This window comes from Pogoniulus pusillus, chromosome Z, assembly GCF_015220805.1.
Source record: "Pogoniulus pusillus isolate bPogPus1 chromosome Z, bPogPus1.pri, whole genome shotgun sequence".
NCBI lineage: Eukaryota > Metazoa > Chordata > Aves > Piciformes > Lybiidae > Pogoniulus > Pogoniulus pusillus.
Window position 1 is genome coordinate 11853272 of NC_087309.1, and position 21895 is coordinate 11875166.

The following is a 21895-nucleotide window of genomic DNA, read 5'->3' on the forward strand; positions in this document are numbered from 1 at the left end:
TCAATCCCCTCGTCCGGATCATCAGTAAAGATATTGAACAGGACTGGGCCCAGCACTGATCCCTGGAGAACACAGTAGTACACAATATCAATGGCAACAAAGGAAAGTGGGGGCAGGGTGGGGGGGAGAGGAAGACTTGCTGGGTGAAAACTGCTGAGTGAACCTTCCAAGGAGTCCATTTTATGTTAATTGAGGAAATCTGGCACAGAGAATGTACTTGTCCTTCCTCTGTGTTCCTTTGGGGCTGCTTTTACAGTTATGTAGTTGCAGTATTAATTTGGTCATCAGTCTTAATTAAGTGAAGTTATTTCAATGTCAGTGTTTTCTGCAGGGGGATATCTAAGCTTGGGGAAAAAGTGGACTGAAACTCGCAGCTCATGTCCCTGGACAGAATCTCACACCCATTGTGTTCTTTCCAGCCTCTGCTAGGCTGGAACCAGATTAGAGTAATTGAGACTGCTTTCCTCTTTGTACTGAAGTTTGCTTCAGAGGTTATCGTAGCCACTTTTCCTGTTTTGGCATTGAGTCACCTCTGTGCAGGAGTAAGTCTGAAGGCTTACATTTAAGGTCAAACAACTTTTAAGAAAGGGAAGGAAAGAAAAAAAAAATCACATTGGATGACTCCCGAGTCTCTAGTCCTCTCTCAACCACAAGCACTGTGTTATTTTTTCTTGGGGTCTTCTATGGTTCAGCTTCACACCTAGTTTCTCATCTCTGATAGCTGCATGCTCATCAGCTGCTCAGTACCAGTGAAGCAGCTGCAGCAGAAGCTTATTTGATGCTCTGGGAGACTCTTACTGCTTTCACTAGTGAGCAGAGCAATGTATTTGGGGATGTGAATTAGTGTGAAAGGGCACATACAAACCTGCTTAGTACAGATTCCATCTTGTTTGTACTCTCAGTTGGTTACACCCTTGGCTCAGAACCCAGATATTTCAAGAATTTGGGTTGAGGTGTATCCTTTCCCAAAAGGGGCATGAAATTACATTCCCCGTTTGTATCAGTGGGTGCAATTTCACCAAGTACTTGCTTGAAGCAGGAATGTTAGTTCCTTGGAGGCACGTCCAGAGACTTTGAGAGGGAAGCTGATGCTCTTCTGTGTTACCTGAACCTGAGGGCTGCACCTTGTGCAGCTGAAGTGACTTGCCTCTTGCTTTGAGTGCAATATACTTACTGTACTTATTTCCATGTTCCTTTATGGGAGCCAAAATTCCTTATGGTGCAGTACTGAGGCTGTTGGTGCTATTCCTGCTTACCCCAGTGGCTGATTTTTCTTTTTTGTGTAGTGGTGGTTTTTGGTTGTTTGTTTTTTTTTCCCTGAGGCCTTCTAAGCATTTGTGTATGCTGAGATAGAAGATGATCATAGAATCAACCAGGTTGGAAGAGACCTCCAACATCACCCAGTCCAACCTAGCACCCAGCCCTAGCCAGTCAACTGGACCATGGCACTAAGTGCCTCATCCAGGCTTTTCTTCAACACCTCCAGGGACTTTGACTCCACCACCTCCCTGGGCAGCCCATTCCAATGCCAATCACTCCCTCTGTGAAGAACTTCCTCCTAACATGCAGCCTAGACCTCCCCTGGCACAACTTGAGACTGTGTCCCCTTGTTCTGTTGCTGGTTGCCTGGGAGAAGAGACCAATCCCTACCTGGCTACAATGTCCCTTCAGGTAGTTGTAGACAGCAATGAGGTCCCCCCAGAGCCTCCTCTTCTCCAGGCTAAACACCCCCAGCTCCCTCAGCCTCTCCTCACAGGGCTGTGTTCCAGGCCTCTCACCAACTTCATTGCCCTTCTCTGGACACCTTCCAGTATCTCAACATCTCTCCTGAAATGAGGAGCCCACAATTGGACACAGTACTCAAGGTGTGGGCTTCATTTCACTAAGGAGGCTCATTTCACATGCAAATGCTCTGTGGGCTGCTGCACAAATGAAGTCTCTCTGATTTTGAATTTTTTAATTAAAAAAAAAATTATTCATTTCAAAACATTTTTTTGCTTTGCTTAATCCACCTTTCCACATTGCTCTGCTGCTGTGCCAGAGGCTGAGGTCATGGGAACCCATTTGGTAGCGTTTACCAGTTGTAATATCACACTGTGGTGAAATCAGCCTGGTAAGGCTGTTACTATTCCTGGTATTCTCCTTGGTATTTTTTCCCTCCAGTAATGAAGGAAGAGAACATTTGTCAATGCCTCAAGATGTCCTAACTTACCCAGAAATTGGATAACCATCTGCACAAGGTGCACAGACATCTGTCTCAATCCACTTTTTGTGGAAGGAATGGTTCTTTTATGGATCCCTCAAATGAAACCAAGAAGGAACTAAGTAGTTGGTTTGAGAAAAACACTTGAATTTATTTTGAGTATATGTATGTAGGAGGAAAAGTTCAAGAAGGACATAGAACTGCTTGAGAGAGTCCAGTGCACAGCCACAAAGATGGTTAAAGGAATGGAACATCACTCTTATGAGGAGAGACTGAGGGAGCTGGGGCTCTTTAGCTTGGAGAAAAGGAGACTGAGAGGCCACTGTTTATAAATATGTAAAGGGTGAGTGCCAAGAGGCTGGAGTCAGGCTCTGCTTGGTGATGCCAAATGGTAGGAGAAAGGGCAATGGATAGAAGCTGAGGCATAGGAAGTTCCATGGAGACATGAGGAGAAATTTTTTCACTGTGAGGGTGCCAGAACACTGGCACAGGATGCCTAAGGGGGTTATGGAGGCTCCCTCTCTGGAGATGTTTAGGACCTGCCTGGACATGTTCTTGTGTGATCTGATATAGGTGGTCCTGCTGTGACGGGGCAGGGGGGTTGGACTGGATGCTCTTTGGAAGTCCCTTCCAGCCCCTGACATTCTGTGATTCTGTGAAATATAAAAAAAGGAGGATGAAATAATCAAGGGATGGCAAAGCAAAAAAAATAATTACCACTGTGGATCCAGATGAGGCCTCGCTGATCCCTGTGAAGGTCTTGATTGGTGGGGAAGCTTCAGACTCTGGCTGTTGCTTCTGGGGTTTTGTACCCTTTCCAGTCCCATGCGTAGCCACACTGTACTATTACTGGTGTCAACACCAGTCCCATGGTTAGTTACCTGTGCTAGCTCCGGTCTCACAGTCACATTCCTGAAAGCAAAACTTGTGGCCTTGTCTGGTTATCAGCTGCTGTTGTCACATAGCTTGTGGTAATGGTGTGAAATCAATTGGGAAAATGCTGTGTCAGTGACCTTTTGAGAGTCCTGTCCATGAGAAGGTCCACGAAAACCTGTCCCAGTGAGTCCCAGCATTGCTGGCTATCAGCATGGAGTTTGTGGGTTTGTAGATAAGCAGAGATTCCTCTTGAGACAATAGTGTGACGGAAAACATGAGGATATGCTATTTTGGCAAGAGTCCTCTTTACAGTGAGACATCAGCACAGAACTTCATTCCTCGGGGACAATGGTGTGAAACACTTTGGGAAGGCAAACAGTGCTGGGGCAATTAGAGTGAGACAAACTTGAGTCCTTACAACAGCATCATGGAGTGCTCCTTGTTGGAGTGCCAGAACAGGACGTGCACACCACGAGACAAGCAGTCCAGTAATCGTTGTGCATCGCTTTCCTTGCAGTTACCTGGCCGAGCAGTGCTGGAATGGCGGCTTCGTCTACCTGATCATGTTGCGCCGCATCAAGCGCAAAGCCCCTCTTCCTCCCTCCAACGGCAACAACAGCAACAGCTGTGACCCCAAAGCCAAGCCCAGTCCTGAACCCAGCGACAGAGCTGCTCAGAATGGGAAAAGGACCAGAAAGTTTGGCGTCATCACCAGAACACCGGGCAGCAAGGACGGCAAAGAAAAGCTGGCCTTGGAGCATGGGAATGGGCACTGCACTCCAATGGAAGTAGAAGTTGCTCAGCCAGAGACGTCCGAAACAGAAAGTAATGGGGAAGAGCAGCTCCAGGGTACCAGGGGACAGTACCTGTGCCGGCTGTCAGATGGTGGTGTGCCAGATCTTGGTGACCAGTCTGCCCTGGTAAGTCTGTGTTGAGTTTTAATAGAGAAGGAGGCAACTGCCGTGTGAGCAAGTTAAGTGTGTCTCAAGTGGCTTTCTTGGTTTCAGCACTTCATCCCCAGGTTGAGCCTTCAAGTGATAATCCAAGCTGTTGGGGCACCAGTCTGTGGGGAATGGGGTCCAAACAGAGGGGCAGGATGACTGAATGGTAATTGTGATTAAACTCTGTCGTGCTTCATCTGTGGTAAAGAGGTCCTTGTATCTCTCTCCTGTCAGGTTTGGCCTCAGGATTTCTTTTGCTGATGAATTTATGACACCAAGGCTGGAGGTTTCGTTGGGCAATGGTCTTTTTGCCCTGTGGGACTTAATGTTTAGCTAAGTCTGATCTTAAGAGCACCTGAAGTGAGGTTGTAGCCAGGCAACCAGCAATAGAACAAGGGGAGGACACAGTCTCAAGTTGTGCTGGGGGAGGTCTAGGCTGGATGGTAGGAGGAAGTTGTTGCCAGAGAGAGTGATTGGCATTGGAATGGGCTGCCCAGGGAGGTGGTGGAGTCACCGTCACTGGAGGTGTTGAAGAAAAGCCTGCATGAGGCACTTAGTGTCATGGTGTAGCTAATTGGCTGGGGCTGGGTGCTAGGTTGGACTGGATGATCTTGGAGGTCTCTTCCAACCTGGTTGATGCTATGATTCTGTGATAACTTAAAGCTCATATTAACGTTGGAATTGAAACTTCCTTTTATGATGCAGCAAATGACAGTGCATTTATTTCTGCTACGGAACTTGTTTGGCCTGTGTTTCAGGACCACATGGAAGTTACTGTGAATTTTGCTGTGAGTTGATGAGATGGACAATTTGTTAGTGTTTGAGATGATGATGTGATTGGGGCTTTCATTGCTTCTGTCTTCATCCTAGTGGAGATCTTGCTGTTTGTTGCCTGGCTAGAGTTGCAGTGTTGCTGTATGGAGAAAAACAACCCAAGGCCTTAATCAGGTTTCAGTATTCATCTGTCACCCGAAGAGCTGTCTGCCAGTCTTCCCAGAGACAGTGATAGTATAAACAGATGAGTGCTGCTTTGTTGGGCTTGAAGCATGCTGCAGCAGCTGGTTTTGGTTTTAAGACTTCAAAGCTGGTAACAAAGCAGTATGAGTGGACATCTCATCACGAAATTCTCTTGAGGAAGGTACGGGTTTAAACGTGTCTTCTGAATTAAATGCTCCCCGATGCAGGAAGGTGGTGATAGTGGTTGTGAACTTAAACTGGTTTAATTTAAAGGACATTGGAGGGGCCAAACCAGGTTTTAAAAAGCTGGTGGCATTAAAGAAGCGTAATTGAGGAAAACCTGCTTTTCCCATCAGTGAGACATGCTGAATTTCATGGTGCAAGAGGAAAGGGCAGATACTTGTGTATTGTTTTTGCAAGCCTTGTAGTTGCAGTGGCTTTCTGAAAGAAAATGTCAGAAGCCTGAAAATAAATAAACAAATAAACCCATCAGCATTTTGAAAGCTTTGGTCCAAATGAAAACTTCTTGAATCTGTTCTGAAAATGCCTAACGAAGCATATGCTATAAATTAAGATGATCAGAGTTTGTTTGAGAAAGGGGAAAGCCAATATGTATGTAAAGGTACTCTTAAAGCAGAGCTGTTCTGTGCTAGTGTTACCTTAACGTTTTGAGTAAGTTTGTTCTGAGGAAGAAATTGTTTAATTCAGAACAGATATGTGTCAATGTGAGCAGTGAATAAATTCTTAACGCAGAGCACGTAGAAGGTGGCTTTGTAAAATGTAAAAGTGTAGTTGAGCCACTGGAAATTCAAGAGATGTAATCTGCTGAGTTGTGGTGTATCTGTCATGGAGCCTGTTGGGAGCCACAGCTTTTTAATAAAATTGCTTCTTTTGCTCTCTTGGTTTCCACCCACCTTGTAATACTTTGCTTAGAAATCTGACCTCTGTGTGTGTCAGTATTAATTACATTTTCCTGACATCTGAATAAGGAGAACCTGAAGAGCATGCCTGCTCATCCTTCGCTTTTTAAAGACAAGGGGGCCTTATTAGAAATCCATCTCTTTAGCAACCATGGGAGGTTGCTGCTATCATAGTAATGAGAGGCTTAATTCAGTTTCTTAATAAGTACTGAATAGGGACAGTGAATAAATTTTTCAAAATTGTATGAATCCTGTTTAAAAAAAGCAAGGAAGAAAGACACTTGGGAGCCTTAAATCTCACTTCCATCTCCAGTTTCTAAGCGTGGCCTGTCACTCAGGTATGTGAGATCCAGTTGTGTCAGGACCCTTGTGAAAACAATGTTGAGAATATCAAAATCCAGTCTTCTTCCAGGCTTCAAAGAGCGAGCCAAACCTTGCTGTGGGATGAGTTACCTCCTCCCAGGCAGGGGTAGGGTGCATCAACAGGGCACCCTCTCCACCGGAACCCATGCAACTCCATGCCCACTGCCCACCCCATATTTGCTGTCTCCTCCACATGTCCACTAATTGAATATCCAGGACTGTCAGCTCTGAGCCTTTGGGGAACAGTACCTTCACTTCAGGAAAATGAGAGCCACCCCACAGTGGGCTGGAGGTCTGCTGCAGGTTGGGGGAAAGGCTTCAAGAAATGGCTCAGCAACAGACATGGCTGCAGGACCTTGCTGTGCCTCCCCACCGCTCATTCTCCCTCTCCTGCCCCAGGCTGCAGATTGAATTACTGAAACTGGAATATAGAGCCAGAGAACATCTCTTTCTCTCCCTAGAGAAAGTTAGTTTGAAGTAGTCGTAATGAAAGCCAAGAAGAAGAAGTTGGGTTGCATTCACTTGCTGTACTGAATTTGCCTGCCAGCTCATGGTTGGTGCCTTGAGGATGTTGTGCTGAGAGTGCTTTTGAGGCATCGGTGTGTCTTAAGTGTCATTTGATTTTAGGCTAGGTGTTCTCCCATGACTGTGGAGTTGTTCTCTGGTATTCTCATTGCATGCTGAGTCGTAAAGTGAGAGGCAAGACAAATTTTTCTTGTCAACTGAACCTTCCAGGAGATTCTTGTATTACTGGTTTGTGCGCATGTGTCAGTCCCCTTCTCAAGGCTTGCTTTCATCTCCTAGATCTTGCTCTGTCTCTCCTGCACATTTGGCATTGCTTTGCAATGTATAAACAAATCTGCCAGGCTGTTTGCTGGTAAGTAACCTTCAGTAAATATTGTACCTGTCAATTAGCAGGCAGCATTTCATGTTTACCAGTGGTTAAGTTATGCTGCAGTATTCTTAGGATGAACCTAAATGGTCTCTAAAATGTGTGGATTCAAAGCAGAAAGGCTCAGTATGCCTGGCAAGAAGACCTCAAAGGTCTGGAAATGAGACCTGACCTTGGAGGGACTCAGAACTGGCTGCAGTGGGAGTCGTGGGCAGTGATTTAAGACCAGGCGATCTTGGACACAGAGTAATTATCCATCACATCCTGGGAAGATTGGGGAGCTTATGTACAGAAGTTAAAGTTTACTTCTTATATTCTGTGGCCTGAGACAGGGCAATGTTTTGTAGGCTTATAAAGGCACAGAATGAAAGAGCAGCATGGAGAGGGACTGCTGGAGTCAGCTGAAAAATGATATAAAGGTTTCCTCGCAATATACCAATTTTGTGGTTTCACTGCATTTATTAGTAGAGAAAAGTCCCTCAGGTTAGTTCTTATTTAATCTGTCATAGTATTTTTGGCAGAACTGTGGACCACTTCCTTAGCTCCTGAAAAGAGCCCAGACGTGTCTTGGTACGGCTGCTATAGACAGGGATCAGAAGTAGGACTGTGAAGGCTGAAGATGCCAGGGTTAGAAGTGGAAGGACTACAAGTGTAGTTTCTAAGAGTAACTTGGACTGATTCAGATTTCACTGGCATGACAGGAGGCTTTTGTTGATGCAGACAGGAGATGGTTGGTTGGAGATGAAGTGCACCAGAGTAAACTGGCTGCCTTCTCTTTCTAAGGCCCTAGCAGGATGCTCTGAAAAGTCCTTGAAGCACCAGCCATCAGAAGAAATAAAAAAGCAGCAGAAGACCTAAAATACCTTCAGAACCCCCTTAGATTCTCTTGCTTCTAAATAAGTATGCAGATTAATAGCATATTGAAATCCTCATCCAAATTTAGTACTGACCAGTGAAAGCTGTGTAAAGGAGACTGGACGGAATAAAAGTGCTTTTAACAATGAAGGAAAGGAGATGGAGAGGAACTGGGGTGCTGCATTCGGACCTTGGGATTGAGACCTGATTGAGTCCTGCCAGCAGTGTGCCCAGGTGGCCAAGAGAGCCAGTGGCATCCTGGCCTGCATCAGGAATGGTGTGGCCAGCAGGAGCAGGGAGGTCATTCTGCCCCTGTACTCTGCACTGGTTAGACCACACCTTGAGTACTGTGTTCAGTTCTGGGCCCCCCAGTTTAGGAGGGACATTGAGATGCTTGAGCGTGTCCAGAGAAGGGCGACGAGGCTGGGGAGAGGCCTTGAGCACAGCCCTACGAGGAGAGGCTGAGGGAGCTGGGATTGGTTAGCCTGGAGAAGAGGAGGCTCAGGGGTGACCTTATTGCTGTCTACAACTACCTGAGGGGTGGTTGTGGCCAGGAGGAGGTTGCTCTCTTCTCCCTGGTGGCCAGCACCAGAACGAGAGGACACAGCCTCAGGCTGCGCCAGGCTCAAGGTGAGGAGAAAGTTCTTCCCTGAGAGAGTCATTGGACACTGGAATGGGCTGCCCGGGGAGGTGGTGGAGTCGCCGTCCCTGGGGCTGTTCAAGGCAAGATTGGACTTGGTGCCATGGTCTGGCCTTGAGCTCTGTGGTAAAGGGTTGGACTTGATGATCTATAAGGTCTCTTCCAAACTTGATGATACTGTGATACTGTGATTTCTCCACTGGATGAAGTACATGGCATAGGACGAGTGCAGGGTATGCACCAGGTCTACCAGGCTGTTTGCTGCACCAGGACTGTGGTAGGATGCCTTTCCAGAATGGAAATGTCAAAGCCTAGTGGCCTCATAAGGTGTGCAGTCAGCATACCATCTATTTAAAAAGGGGAAGGAGGAGGGCAAAAGGCTTTTTTGAGGAAGTCTGGTTTACAGTAGTGCTTCAAGATCTTGGCTCCATATTAAGTACCCCAGCCACTCTACAGTGAGCTGCAGCTGCCAAAGTCTGCTTTGCTGTCTTATACACTACCTAAGCCCAGCTTAGGTAGAAGATGAACCCCTCCATGCTGGTGAGTATGAAAGAGCAGCCATGTCTCTGCCAGCCAGCATTTCCTTTTGTGTCGCTACAACTGCATGGTACTTGATTTTCTTTCGTCAGCAAATTCTCCTTTGTTTGGGCCTGTTACAGCTGTCTTATTAAGATGGCCTGTGTTGAGAAAAGGTGAATGCTCTGGAGCTGCATTTTGCTTTGCAATTAGGAAAGGCTGACCACCATACTTTAGTAGCACTTGCCAACAAGCAGTGGTAAATGTCAGCCTTACCTTGCGTTTCGGTTAATGGAAAATGTTCCTTATCTTTCTGAGCAGAAGAGGAAGCTTAATAGCACGTTACAGGAATCAAAACATGAGGCTTTGAAATAATGTAATGGCTTTAAGCATTTTACTACTTTCAAAAAACATGATGCAGAAAAAAACCACAAACTCTCATCCACTTGCTGTACAAAAATGAAAACCTTGCTGTTAGCAAGGTGCTGCTCTGAAGCTAAGTTGCTTTACATCAGTTTTTATTTTTTCTTTTTTGGCAACCTAAGCAGTAATTATTGTTTCATCAAGGCTTTTATGGGACCCTTACGTGATGCATGTTTTGGGCATAAATAACTCTTACTTTTAGCTTTTAATGTAGATACCTTTAGTCATGTGAAGGCGTTCCTCATAATCTGTTCTGTTCTTAATGTCTTTTTATCTGTTGTGTCTGCTTCCAACTTTCATTAACATGAATCCTGAGGCTATCTACTGTCTTGAAGTTTTAATATGCACTGTGATAAGCACGTCTTCCTTGTCTCTTGCCTGTTTTGGGTTGTGAACTCTCTTAGGGATAAGGGCTGTCTTTTAATTGTGGCTGTACAGCACTGACAAAACTTGGCCTTGCTTTTGCTTGAGGTTTTAGGAAGTACTTTGATGTAACTAGCAGTGAAATTACAGTTAATTATTATTTTTTTTTTGCTGGTGGTAATGTTCCACCTTGCCATGAAACAACTGTCACAACTTTCTGCTATGAAACCAATTTTTTTTCAAATTACTTAAGGTTTTACCTTTGTTTGCTGTGTTTTAAGCAATAGCTACAGCTGTGGCAGCTATAGATTTAATTTCGTATGGCAGCCTGTCCTTCTGGTTTTGGATTGAATTTTCCAAGTCTCTGGTGGAGGGTTAGGCACAAAGATAGTTTGGTAATGAGTAAGTGTGATGATTTGGGTGTTACACCCTCCCTCCCCTTTAAGAAAATCACCCAGACTGGACTCAGCCGAGCTGGAAATTAGAATGGAGCTTTGTATTTACAATTTAGCACAATATACAAGTAGGTATTTACAATATATACAGCTATATACAGAAATATACAGGTTAAAAAGGTAATACAGAAACACAACAGCCCTCCCAGAAACCTGAGTCCCCGGGAGGGGCTCCCAACCACCCTTCCACCTCCTTTCCACCTCTCTACCTTATCCCAGACTTTGCCTTATGTTCAAGATGAGTTTGGAGAATTGTCCAGGGGGATTAGGAAGCAGACAGATTAGTTAGACAGCAGGTTAGAGAGAGAAGAGAGGCAGCCAAAGCCAGAGAGCAATTCTGTTACCTATGTTTGTGTTCTTGTTTTTATACATCTCAGCAAGCCTATAAGTGAAGTAGCCATCACCGTTGTTTCCCTTTCACAGCCTGTAGTCTAATTCCTCTCATTAAAATATCCCAGCTAGGATCAAACTAGCACAGTAAGTTGTAATAAGTTCATTTCAATGCGTCATCTTGAAATGGAGTGCTCTTGGAAATGAGCTGCTACCCTCAAAGGCATCCAAGATATGCACAAGGCTGTGTTACAGGTCTCAGCCATGCCCAGCTATTATAAACCCTAGGTGAGAGCATCCATGTGAAAGTGTTTCCCACCTACAGAGAAAGTGGGGTCTGTTTTGGTTTTTTTTTAATAGTTTGCATATGACATTAAAGATGTAGCAGGCTGTATCTTTAATGGAATGTGATGGGCTGGCTTTAGCTGAAATGTTAAGTTCACACCATTTTGTGTTTTAATCCTTAAGTGTGAATGTTTGAAACTAAGGGGACATGCCTAAAAATAGGCTATGTTGCCTGCTAAGGTGCTGGAATGTTTCAGGTGTTAGTGGGGATTATAAAGCCACATGCACTTAATTTTTGAGGCAGGGTGACAAAACCACTGATTAAACGCAAAGGATTCCTGATGCTGAGAGCTGTAATGCTTGTCTCCATGAGCAAACCCTCTTTGGCTGACATGGAAGCATAGAAGGGTGTTTTCTGAGGAACTTGAAACCAACTAACCAGCTATTCCCAGTAACTCAGCAAGACAATGAGATTGGACGAAATACTTAAGGGAATGCGGACACCTTGTAACCCTTGAAAGCCTGAGCTCACTGGAGTCAGGGATAGCTGAAAAATCCTTGGGTTGATCTATCCATAAAGCTTCAGTTCATGGCAAGAGGGGAGCAGCCCAGAAAGGTGCAAACCAGATGGTGATGGCTCAGGATGACAAATTACTCCAGCAGATTTCTGTAAGGGGTTGTGATGTAGTTCAGGTGCTTGCAATGACTGATAAAATGTTTAAAGCCCTTGCCAAGGAAATGATGTCAGCAAGCATCCTGCCTCGGGAGATGGATCCCTGGGGGACAGTCTGCTTTAAGTCACCGAACTTTCATGCACTCTGCTGTGATGCCTGTTTTGTGTATTTTAATTCTGTGCTTGTGTGAGGGTATGCCATTGCTTTTGACTGTTCCACAGGCTTTATCCCCTAGGATGCTTCTCTTTCCATGGGGAAAGCACTCACATTTTTCACTGAAAGATGTCAAGTGCCTGGTGGCTGTTTGTCCAAACACAAGAACTTTTTTACATCAGCATTGGACACTTGAATGCAGTTGCAATTGTGCCTGTGCTGCTGTTTCCTACTTATTTTGAGGAGGTGGAAAGTTAATGTGGCCAATTGGTGTAATCAGTTGTAAGATCTACCTGGGTTTTGATTTTTTTTCCTTCTGTCAAGTGGTGATGGGGACACCAGTCACTCAGAAGCAGAAGTCAAAGGCTTCAGTGTCTCAGTGCTAAGAAGCTTTCACAGGCAGTAGAGCTGGAAAAAAAATCTTGTCTTGGAGTAACTTATTGATAAAGTAATTTAGGTTCCTTTCCCCTACTTTTCATTTGTCCTGGAGTTGTTTAGCTTGTTTGTACAATAATAAAACCAAATCAGCAGATGAAAGCATGGGGCCTGCTGTCAAATCAGCCTTAAAATAACCTGCTTAAGATCAGGTGGAAATACATTCATTATCCACTAAGGAAATAACTGCTTTGTTAAGAATCTGCAGAAATCAGATTTTGGCATGATCTTCTGGTACCCATTCATGCTAATATTTGTGATGTGAAGAGTGGTGACTTTTGATTTAATCTTGAGACTGACATGTTTGAGCTGCTCAGCTGGTATGTGATCATGCAAGTTAATTCCCCAGCTAGTGATCTGTCTTTCCCACCTGCCTGCTGGGTACAAGAGATAGTAGGAGGAGGCATGATTTGATCCAAGGTGGAGCAGGCAGCTGGAAGCAGTATGTTAAACTTATCCCACATCAGTGAAAGGTACTGGGGAATGGTGTGCTGGTAGAGCCATCCATATGTGCTCCCTTCCTCTGTAGAGGAGGATGCTGTGCTGGTTGCTGCTTGAACACTGGTCTGAATGTGATGCATTTCTCTTTGGGGTATTTTCTGCTGGTTTTGCGCTGATTTTCAGCTGTGTGCAATCAGTACATCAGCTGCCAGCACTTAATGAAGCCAATTGAAATACATTATTCTTATCCATGCAACTTAAAACTTCCTCTTAAGTCTCCCATTTTCAAAGTGGCTTCATGGCTGGTGAGGAGGAGCTCACTGGTTGTTGCCCCTGTAGCCAAAACCTGTGAAGCTTTAAGTCAGAATCAGTCCCTACAAACAGATGGGAAAAATCCATGTCAAATTGAGGAGGGAAGGATTATATCCTGTGGGCTGCGTTTGGGCTCGTGGCAGTCAGCGTGTGCGTACAGACCTTGTGTAGTTATTGGCATTCCCATCAGGGCTTGTATCTGTTTTTGTTTTAAAGTGGTTACATATTTACACCGGGTTCAGCTGAATTGCTGCTATGACAGGGAGTGCTTTTTCATAGACAGCTATTTTACATTTTCCATTTTACTGTCTGGCTTTTTAACTACTTACCGCGTTTCTGTTTTCCATTTGTTTACACCTTGCTCCTGCCAAGCTTTTCTTTAATACAACATTTCAAAGCAATTTTTCCTTTGTATATGTAGATTTGAAGCTTCTTGAACATGGCACAGTCAAAATCAGTCAAACCCCTTTAAACTCCCCTGCAATTAGCAGTGAAAAAAACGGGAGGAAGGAGAAGGGGTGGAAGAAGAGGGAGGGGGGTGTGTGTGAAGAATGTCTCCAGTGCCTTTTATTAATTTATTTATTTTCCTCAACACTCAGAGGAAAAAAAAAAATGTTTCTTTTTGTTTTATTAATGATGTGCTTATGATAGCGAGCGTTTGATGGTATGCGCTTGGAGCAGGCAGAAGGCGAGCTTCCCCACATCGCACTGGCAGCGTGCTTCCTTTCTAATCTGCGGCACGCTAGTTTGTTCCAGATGTAGGCTCTCTCTGAACAGAGGCTGCCTGATGTACAATGGCTTCACGTTGGAGAAAAGTGGCCTGCAGGGGCCCTCTTGAAGCTGCCAGCTGTGTTCTCTATTCTCACTTGTGGTCTGTTACATAAGATGACCCAATTTTTTTCGCTGGTGATTAATCCAAGTAAGAATATTCATGCTGTCTTTGAAAGCTTTTTAATTATTTGTAGCTCAGGCACTTTGAAGTTGGTCAGCTTCAACTGGAAAGATCAGGTCAAAAGGGCTGCCTGCTTGAAAGAGCCAAGTTAGGAGGAAGGTTGAGTCACCTATCAGTGACTGCACAGAACGAAAGTTAGCCATTAGCCCAACTCCAGCGTGGCACAACCATTTGTGTTTCTGCTTGCTATGTGAGATGAGTCAAAAAATGTAGGTCTGAAAGGGACTCCATGAGGTGACCCAGTCTCACCTCCTTCTCTGAGACCATCTTTGACACATATTGGTCTGTTGTACTCATTAAATCCTTCTGTCAAGAGGAATCCACATTTCCTCTGTATATGCAGGTGTGTTCCTGCTCTGGGTTTTAAAGGGATGTTCATGGAGTGGCTCCAGGTAGAGTTATTGTTTGCTCCCAGGAGATGGGGAACAAATCTCTAATGAGAAATTTTGTCTTCTTGTTCCTTTTGACAGTCTCAAAACAAATATGGATGTCTTTCTGAGTGTCTGTTTTTTCCCAAATCTCAAGTGGATTTCATAAAGTTTTCTGTCTAGTCAAATACCAGTATTCAGTCTATGCTGCCTGGCGAGCCCTTTCCACCTGGGTTCTCAAGTGCTCATCTTTGTTACTGTGACCTACCTTTGGTTAAGGGATTTAAGTTGTACTTACAATTCTTAGGAGTGCCCAGAGGTGGGTATTGCCTAGTCCCTGTCTATGACAGAATCTGGCAGTGCCTCTCTCGGTCCTCACAGAGGATGTCTGGAGTTTGAGATACCTAGCAGGACTGTTAGGAAGGGGAAATTAATTAATGTGAGATTATATTTTTTCCAAAATTAATATTGTTTATCAATTTTGATACTTAGAACTCTCACCACCCCCGACTACTAATTTTAGTAATAATCAGTTCTTTGCACAGTCATGGAAATATTTGACAGATAATAACTAGATCTAGAAATAACTTACAAAAATATATACATTGACTGAACTGGAAGAGAAGATTCTTGCCTCCAAATACCACTTGTGGTCAGTACACTGCTTGCCCTCTAGATGGACTCAAGGAGCTCCTTTCTGCTTATGGCAGAAGGCAGTGGTGAATCACAAAGAGGCTTTAAGTATTTACTCTGAAAATATTATTACCCTACTCACAGGGCAAACTACAGGTTCAGACAGTATCCAAACACTTTTTTGTCTTTCTTGTAAACCACTGAGTCTTCTGATTCTTCCCAGGCTCCAGAGTGCTGGGGAAAGGAGGCAACAATCTCTGACCTGATCCTCTGGCTAATTTGTGTATCTCCAGGACTTCCCCTCTTGGCAGGAGACTTTCAGGTGCAGGCAGGATGTCTTGCAATGTGCAGTCTCAGCACAATATCACACTGGCTATGTAGGCCAATCACATGGAGGCATTTAGAGCCTGTCCTTGGTAAACTTGCGACAGTGGAGTTTTAAGGCAAAACAATAAGGCAGTAAGGAATGGCAGCAGGCAGCAGCAGGCACGAATAGAACGGCAGAGCACACTGCGTTTACCTGCATATTTCTTTTAGCAGTGTGGGCTGAGACTAATGGGCCTGTGGACACAGAATAGCCAATCAGAATGGCAGTTATCCAAGCCTGAGCATATTAGGTGAAACCATAGTCTTTCTTTACCCAAATTTGGCAAAAGCATAGGCCTTGCACAAGTCAGGCACAAGCTAAGTGTGTGTACCTTGTTTACTACAGGAGAAGAGCATGCCTGGGCAAGCCAGTACATGTATAAGCCTATTTCTGGACCATCAGGCCTACCACGAGAAGCTTTAGGCATGAAATGCTTTTTCACCAAGAGCCGTGGGTGCATGTGTACAGATTTATTGTGTCACTTGTGAACAAAGCTGAGGGGATTATTCTGAGTCGTTTATAAATGAAGCTATGTGAATTATTCTGAGAGGATGGAGAAGTTAATAGCAATGTGAAACTGGCAGCAGCCAAGCAGCAACCAGAATTGTGCAGCCCAGCAGGGAGACTAGTCAGCAATTAAATTCTTCTTCCTCTGGGCAGGGATTATGCAGGCTCCAAGGACAGTGGCATCAGACCTGCAAACTGTCAAATCTAACTACACTTAGAGTTTCCCCTGGGTATTGTAAGTCTCTGGAGTGGAACGAATACACCAAAACCCTAACTTTCTTTAAAGACTTAAGTGAGCTTAGTCTTTTTGTTTATGAAGTAAAACTTGAAAATGTGATCCTAAAAATATATATATAATTAAGGCACACATCATTCTGCTTTTCTTTATTTTCTTCTTCTATTTAAAGCATTTGTCTTTGTGTTCTTTGAAAATTCCAAAGCCCCAAGAAAACTGGAAAAAAAAAAAAAAAAAACAAAACCCAAGAAAAATAAAATTAATTTACAAATGCTTGGAACTGTCAGGGAGGTTACTCTTCCCCTGTACTCCACACTGGTCAGGCCACACCTTGAGTGCTGTGTCCAGTTCTGGGCCCCTCAATTCAAGAGAGATGTTGAGGTGCTGGAAGGTGTCCAGAGAAGGGCAACAAAGCTGGTGAGGGGCCTGGAACACAAACCCTTATAAGGAGAGGCTGAGGGAGCTGGGGGTGTTTAGCCTGGAGAAGAGGAGGTTCAGGGGTGACCTCATTGCTACCTACAACCACCTGAAGGGAGGTTGTAGCCAGGTGGGGGTTGGTCTCTTCTGCCAGGCAACCAGCAACAGAACAAGGGGACACAGTCTGAAGTTGTGCAGGGGGAAGTCTAGGCTGGATGTTAGGAGGAAGTTGTTGGCAGAGAGAGTGATTGGCATTGGAATGGGCTGCCCAGGGAGGTGGTGGAGGCACGGTCCGTGGGGGTCTTGAAGCAAAGCCTGGCTGAGCCACTCAGTGCCATGGTCTAGTTGACTGGCTAGGGCTGGGTGCTAGGTTGGACTGGGTGATCTTGGAGGTCTCTTCCAACCTGATTGATTCTATGATTCCATGATTCCATTAAGGCTTTCCTGTCATGGAGTCACATAAGATGCACATTGAAAGCGAAGGCATTTCCTAGCTGGTCGCGAAGCATCATTTTGCTTCTCCAGCAGCTTCAGAGGGAGTAGGTGAGCATTCTGCTGGACACCCCTTTTCTCCTAGAGGCCTCAAACAAAGACTAGCAATCAAAATTAGCTTAGCTTTCAACATCTTGGTGTGACGTACCTGGGAGGGACATGTGTATTTGTAGGTTGTGCTTTGTAGCACGAGGCTAAAAGAGAAGTTACGAATGTTTTATGAAGAAGGGGGAGGGAGCAGCGAGTGGATCTGATTTCCAGTCCACACTGTTTTACAAAGCTGGTGAGGGGCCTGGAGCACAAATCCTATGAGGAGAGGTTGAGGGAGCTGGGGTTGTTTAGCCTGGAGAAGAGGAGGCTCAGGGGTGATCTTATTACTGTCTACAACTACCTGAAAGGGCATTGTAGCCAGGTGGGGGGTGGCCTCTTCTCCCAGGCAACCAGCAATAGAACAAGGGGACACAGTCTCAAGTTGTGCCAGGGTAGGTATAGGCTGGATATTAGGAAGAAGTTCTTCACAGAGAGAGTGATTGGCATTGGAATGGGCTGCCCAGGGAGGTGGTGGAGGCACCGTCCCTGGGGGTGTTCAAGAAAAGACTGGATGAGGCACTTAGTGCCATGGTCTAGTTGACTGGCTAGGGCTGGGTGCTAGGTTGGCCTGGCTGATCTTGGAGGTCTCTTCCAACCTGGTTGATTCTATGATTCTATGATTCTATGATTCTATGATTTATTCCCAGTGAAATGCACACAGCTGATCAGCAGGGGCTCGAGGGACAGCCTTTTCTGACATGGGAGGTGGTAACCATGTCATTTGAAAATTTAGTGAAAGAAATACTTATTTGAGTATATGCCACGTGGTTTTGCTGTCTTTATTGTGGCTATATTCTGTTGTCCGTGTTTGGACTGAGTAACACTTTATTTTGCAAGCACTTTTGATTTCAGTGGGAGTTTGATGGAAATAAGATGGTTCTTTCATTAAGACGACTGGAGTGTTGCCATTTACTGCTAAGTGTTTTGCTATGTGAGTGAATATCTGGGAGTGGGTCAGTTAAGAATAAGTTAGGGAATTTTTTTGTTGTTAATGAGATGTGCGATAGTGAAGAGTGCTGAGGAGTGCAAGCTAGGGCACTGCACATTGTGGGCCCTTGCATAACTTGAATTCCAGAAAGCTTTTGCAGATCATTAAATGCAATTTGATGTCTGCATTGTTAAACTTTACTGGGGGGGGTCTGCTTCCCAACTGGATTTAACAGTGGGACACTTGGAGTGTGTGGTGGTTCGGGACTTTCCTTCCCCCCACTTTGAATCACCAGACTAACTCAGATGGCTGGAAGTTAGGATGAAGCAGTATTTACAGCTCCACACATATTTACAAGCATATGTATAGGTATTTAAAATTATGTACATCTTGTGAGGAGAATAGATGGTCATTGTTTCAGCTGAGCTTGCTGGAGGGAGGCAGAGACTGTAATTCTCTCTTACACTGTTTTCATAATGGGTGCAAGGTACTTTATGGCAATAAAACCCCTCTGGAGCATTTTCATGCTGTAACTCAGTCCTGGTTTTAAAGCAGATAAATATAGTTGGCTCTTGCCCCTGCATTTAACACAGTATCTCATGTATCACTCTAATTTATCTCAATGTATTCTCTGTCCTGACATGTCCTGTTAGTTAGCAGGAGACTGAGCTTTTATCGATGTGTTGAAGATCCCTGTTGGGACATTACCTGTGTGTGTGACTTTCAAGTTAACAAACTAACCACAGGTGTATATGTTTTCAGACTTATTTTTTTGGTGCTACCTCTTAAGACACCTGGTTTGTTTTTCCTGTTTCTTCTACCTGTGGTCTAGAGGCTGTGCAAATGATTACTTTTCACTTTAACTGGTATGGATACTGACCTCTTTGTTCCTGTGTCTGAAAATCTTGTCCTGCATTGCATTTAAAATCCCTGGTGATCAAGTTGGGAGGGGGGAGGGAAAGAAAAGACCACACAAAAAAAAACCCCAAAACAAACCAGGCACATTTTCTTCACTTAATAAAGGCTTTTATAAACAACACTGACCTAAAATCTGCAGGTTGTTGACACAACCCTTGTGTTTGCTGATATATTTAGCAGTTCATCTTCTCAGAAACAAGCACCAATTTGTACACGCTCTTCACAGTTTGGCATGAAATTTTAATCATCTCTGCTGCCTGAGTGTTTGCGTACTGCGAGAACGTTACTTGTGTGCAGAACAGTCAGAAATAGCTGACCTGGTGCCTGGTGGCTGCAACACATGGCCTAAAAATTGCCTCCGAATTGTGCATTTTACTGTCTTCCAAGCTTGAAAGCTTCCTAGGGTTTTTCATAATTCTCTTCTCCTCGTTCTTCCCCTCTGAGACAATCCTGGCAATTGCCTTACCTCTCTTGCTTGCTTGTGTGCATTTCTCTTTCCTTTTCCTCGCGTTGCTGATAGCTGCCACACTTGCATTTCCTTGTGCCTACTGGTAGGGAACTAGTGTAGTTTTTTTGTTTGCTTGCATTTCAGATCGCTCTGGAGTTTGTAAAAGCATGTTTTGGATAAATATTTGTAATCATTAAAAATAAACAAATAAATAAATGTGTCCCAAACTTTGCTTATGACTGAAAAGTTGCTCTCTGTGGTGGATAAATTTGTAATTTACAATCTGTACAGCAGCTGTACAGTAAGAAATATTTGATTGGCAGATGATGATTTGAAACTGAAGGAGTTTTTTTCCTATATCTCAAATCCTGCAAACCACTCCGGAGAGGAGAATGCTGCCATGTGATGACAGTCTGGTTCCTGCTGCAATAACAGCTGCCCTGCCTGGTGTTTGAACAACAGCTTGCTTCTCTGCAGCCCTGCACAGCTCATCCTTGAGTTTTGGCGGAGGAGTGTGAGGCCACAGGTTGCTTCAGGAAGGATTAGGGCATTGAGAGCAGCACCTCTGTGGGGCTCAAGAAAAGCTGCAAACAGCCCTGCAAGGAAACCTCTGTGTGCTGATTCTGCTCTGTGCTGCTTCCTTCTTTCTGCCTCCTTTGCTTGGACCACAGCTAACATGGCAAAGCTCAGCAAAAAGGCCTGTATAGCTTGAGCTATACACATGTGTGGTGATGGGTAGCAAGGTGCTAAACAGCTCCCACCTGTACTCTCCCAGCCCTCTCTCAGTGTCCAAATCCAAATTCAAGGACTCTCTGCACATTTTCTCTCAGCGAGAAGGTTGCCGCATATGGAAGATGCACATCCTGAAGGGGACAGATGGGCTTGGAATCCAGATAACAGGAGGCAGAGGATCAAAGCGGTCCCCTCACAGCATCATCATCACCCACGTGGAAGAAGGTGGCTCTGCACACAGGTGAGCAATGGTAGTGCCTTCGTGGGAGTGGGTGTGATGGAGCATTTGTGGCCACCACTGTTAATCAGACTGTTAAGACAGCTGGGGGAATTTTCCTCTCCAGTTGTATGAGGATTATAACATGGGATTCTGAGCTTGAAAACTTATTTTCAAGAGACTGGTCACTGGAGCTTCTTTCAGCATGTATAGTCCAAACTGCAGACAGGTTAAACACTTGCTTAGTGATGGAGCATAAACCAAGGAATCTGGTGGCTCATAGGGCTTTTTATCCAAGTTCACTTTTGGAAACTGAGCCTTTTCCGTGGGACCAACAGTGAATGAGTGAGTGAGTTGCATGGCCTGGGGTCCTCCCTGCCAGCCCTGACCCTAATCTCTGATAGGAGGGAGCTGGAGCTCACTGCTGCTCTCTGACCATCTCCTGTGCAGCACAGAGAAGATTTGAATGGCTTCAGAATCATAGAATGGTTTAGGTTGGAAGAGACCTCAAAAGTTCATCTAGTTCCAACCCCCCACCATAGGCAGGGACACCTCCCACTAGAACAGGTCACTCAAGGCCTCAACTGACCTAGCCTTGAACACCTCCAGGGAGGGAACATCTACAACCTCCCTGGGCAATCTGCTCCAGTGTCTCATCACCCTCACTGTAAAGAACTTCTTCCTAACATGTAATTTAAATCTCCCCTCTGCCAGTTTAATCCCATTACTCCTCATCCTATCATTACAAGACCTTGTAAATAGTCACTCTCTAGCTCTCCTATAGGCCCCCTTCAGATACTGTAAGGCTACTCCAAGGTCTCCTCAAAGCCTTCTCCTCTCCAGGCTGAAGAGCCCTGCAAAGAGAGTGAAATGGCTTTGATTATACCAATTATTTCCCGAGGTGCCTTTGTAAGCCATTTATTTATTTTGGCAAATAACACTGCAACCTCAGCGTCAGCCAGATCATGAGTTCCATGCCTGTGTGTCCCACTGCGTGCCACTGGAAAATGGCACCAGAGGACTGCCCAGCAGCTCTGTGTTCCCACTCTGTTTCCACAGGGACGGCAGGCTGACAGCAGGTGATGAGCTCCTCATGATCAATGGGCAGTCACTGGTTGGGCTTTCCCACCAAGACGCTGTGGCTCTCCTTCGCTCAGCTGCTGGTCTGGTGCAGCTGGTGGTCGCAAGCAAGGTACAGTCGTCTCCTTGATGGTCTCCTGAATGTACATCTACAAGAGTTTGTGCAAGTGCTTCATGGAAAGGGTGTATTTTTAATATGGAATGACATGTGCACATTTGCTCCCCGAAATTTAACACACAGCTAGGAGAAATAAATCAGCAGGGTATAGACCAACTTAATGATTTGCCACTGTCGTTAACTGCGCAAATGAGTCTGTGTTTATTTGTGCAGATGTTAGTTAAATTTTGACCACAACCATTTCTTAAAATATGTGCTAAACAAAGCAGGTTGTTCTCAGCCTCTTCTGCTTCCTGCCTGCTTAGCCTCCGTCACTCTCATCTCTTGTCCTATCTGTATGCCTGAGGTCTCTTGATGAT

The 21895-nt window shown here is 44.9% G+C and overlaps 1 protein-coding gene across 4 annotated transcripts in view; it reads left to right on the plus strand.

The window, feature by feature from the left end:
• The window catches only part of PDZD2 (PDZ domain containing 2), a 180084-nt gene that overhangs the window by 88810 nt on the left and 69379 nt on the right, over positions 1–21895 (plus strand). For 3 of the 4 annotated variants that reach the window (XM_064176630.1, XM_064176628.1, XM_064176632.1), the window contains exons 2-4: positions 3597–3999; positions 20220–20362; positions 21398–21530. In XM_064176630.1, the coding sequence (XP_064032700.1) occupies positions 3597–3999; positions 20220–20362; positions 21398–21530 (679 nt within the window). The remainder of the gene's footprint in view (positions 1–3596; positions 4000–20219; positions 20363–21397; positions 21531–21895) is intronic. The other variant, XM_064176629.1, reaches the window with a different exon arrangement.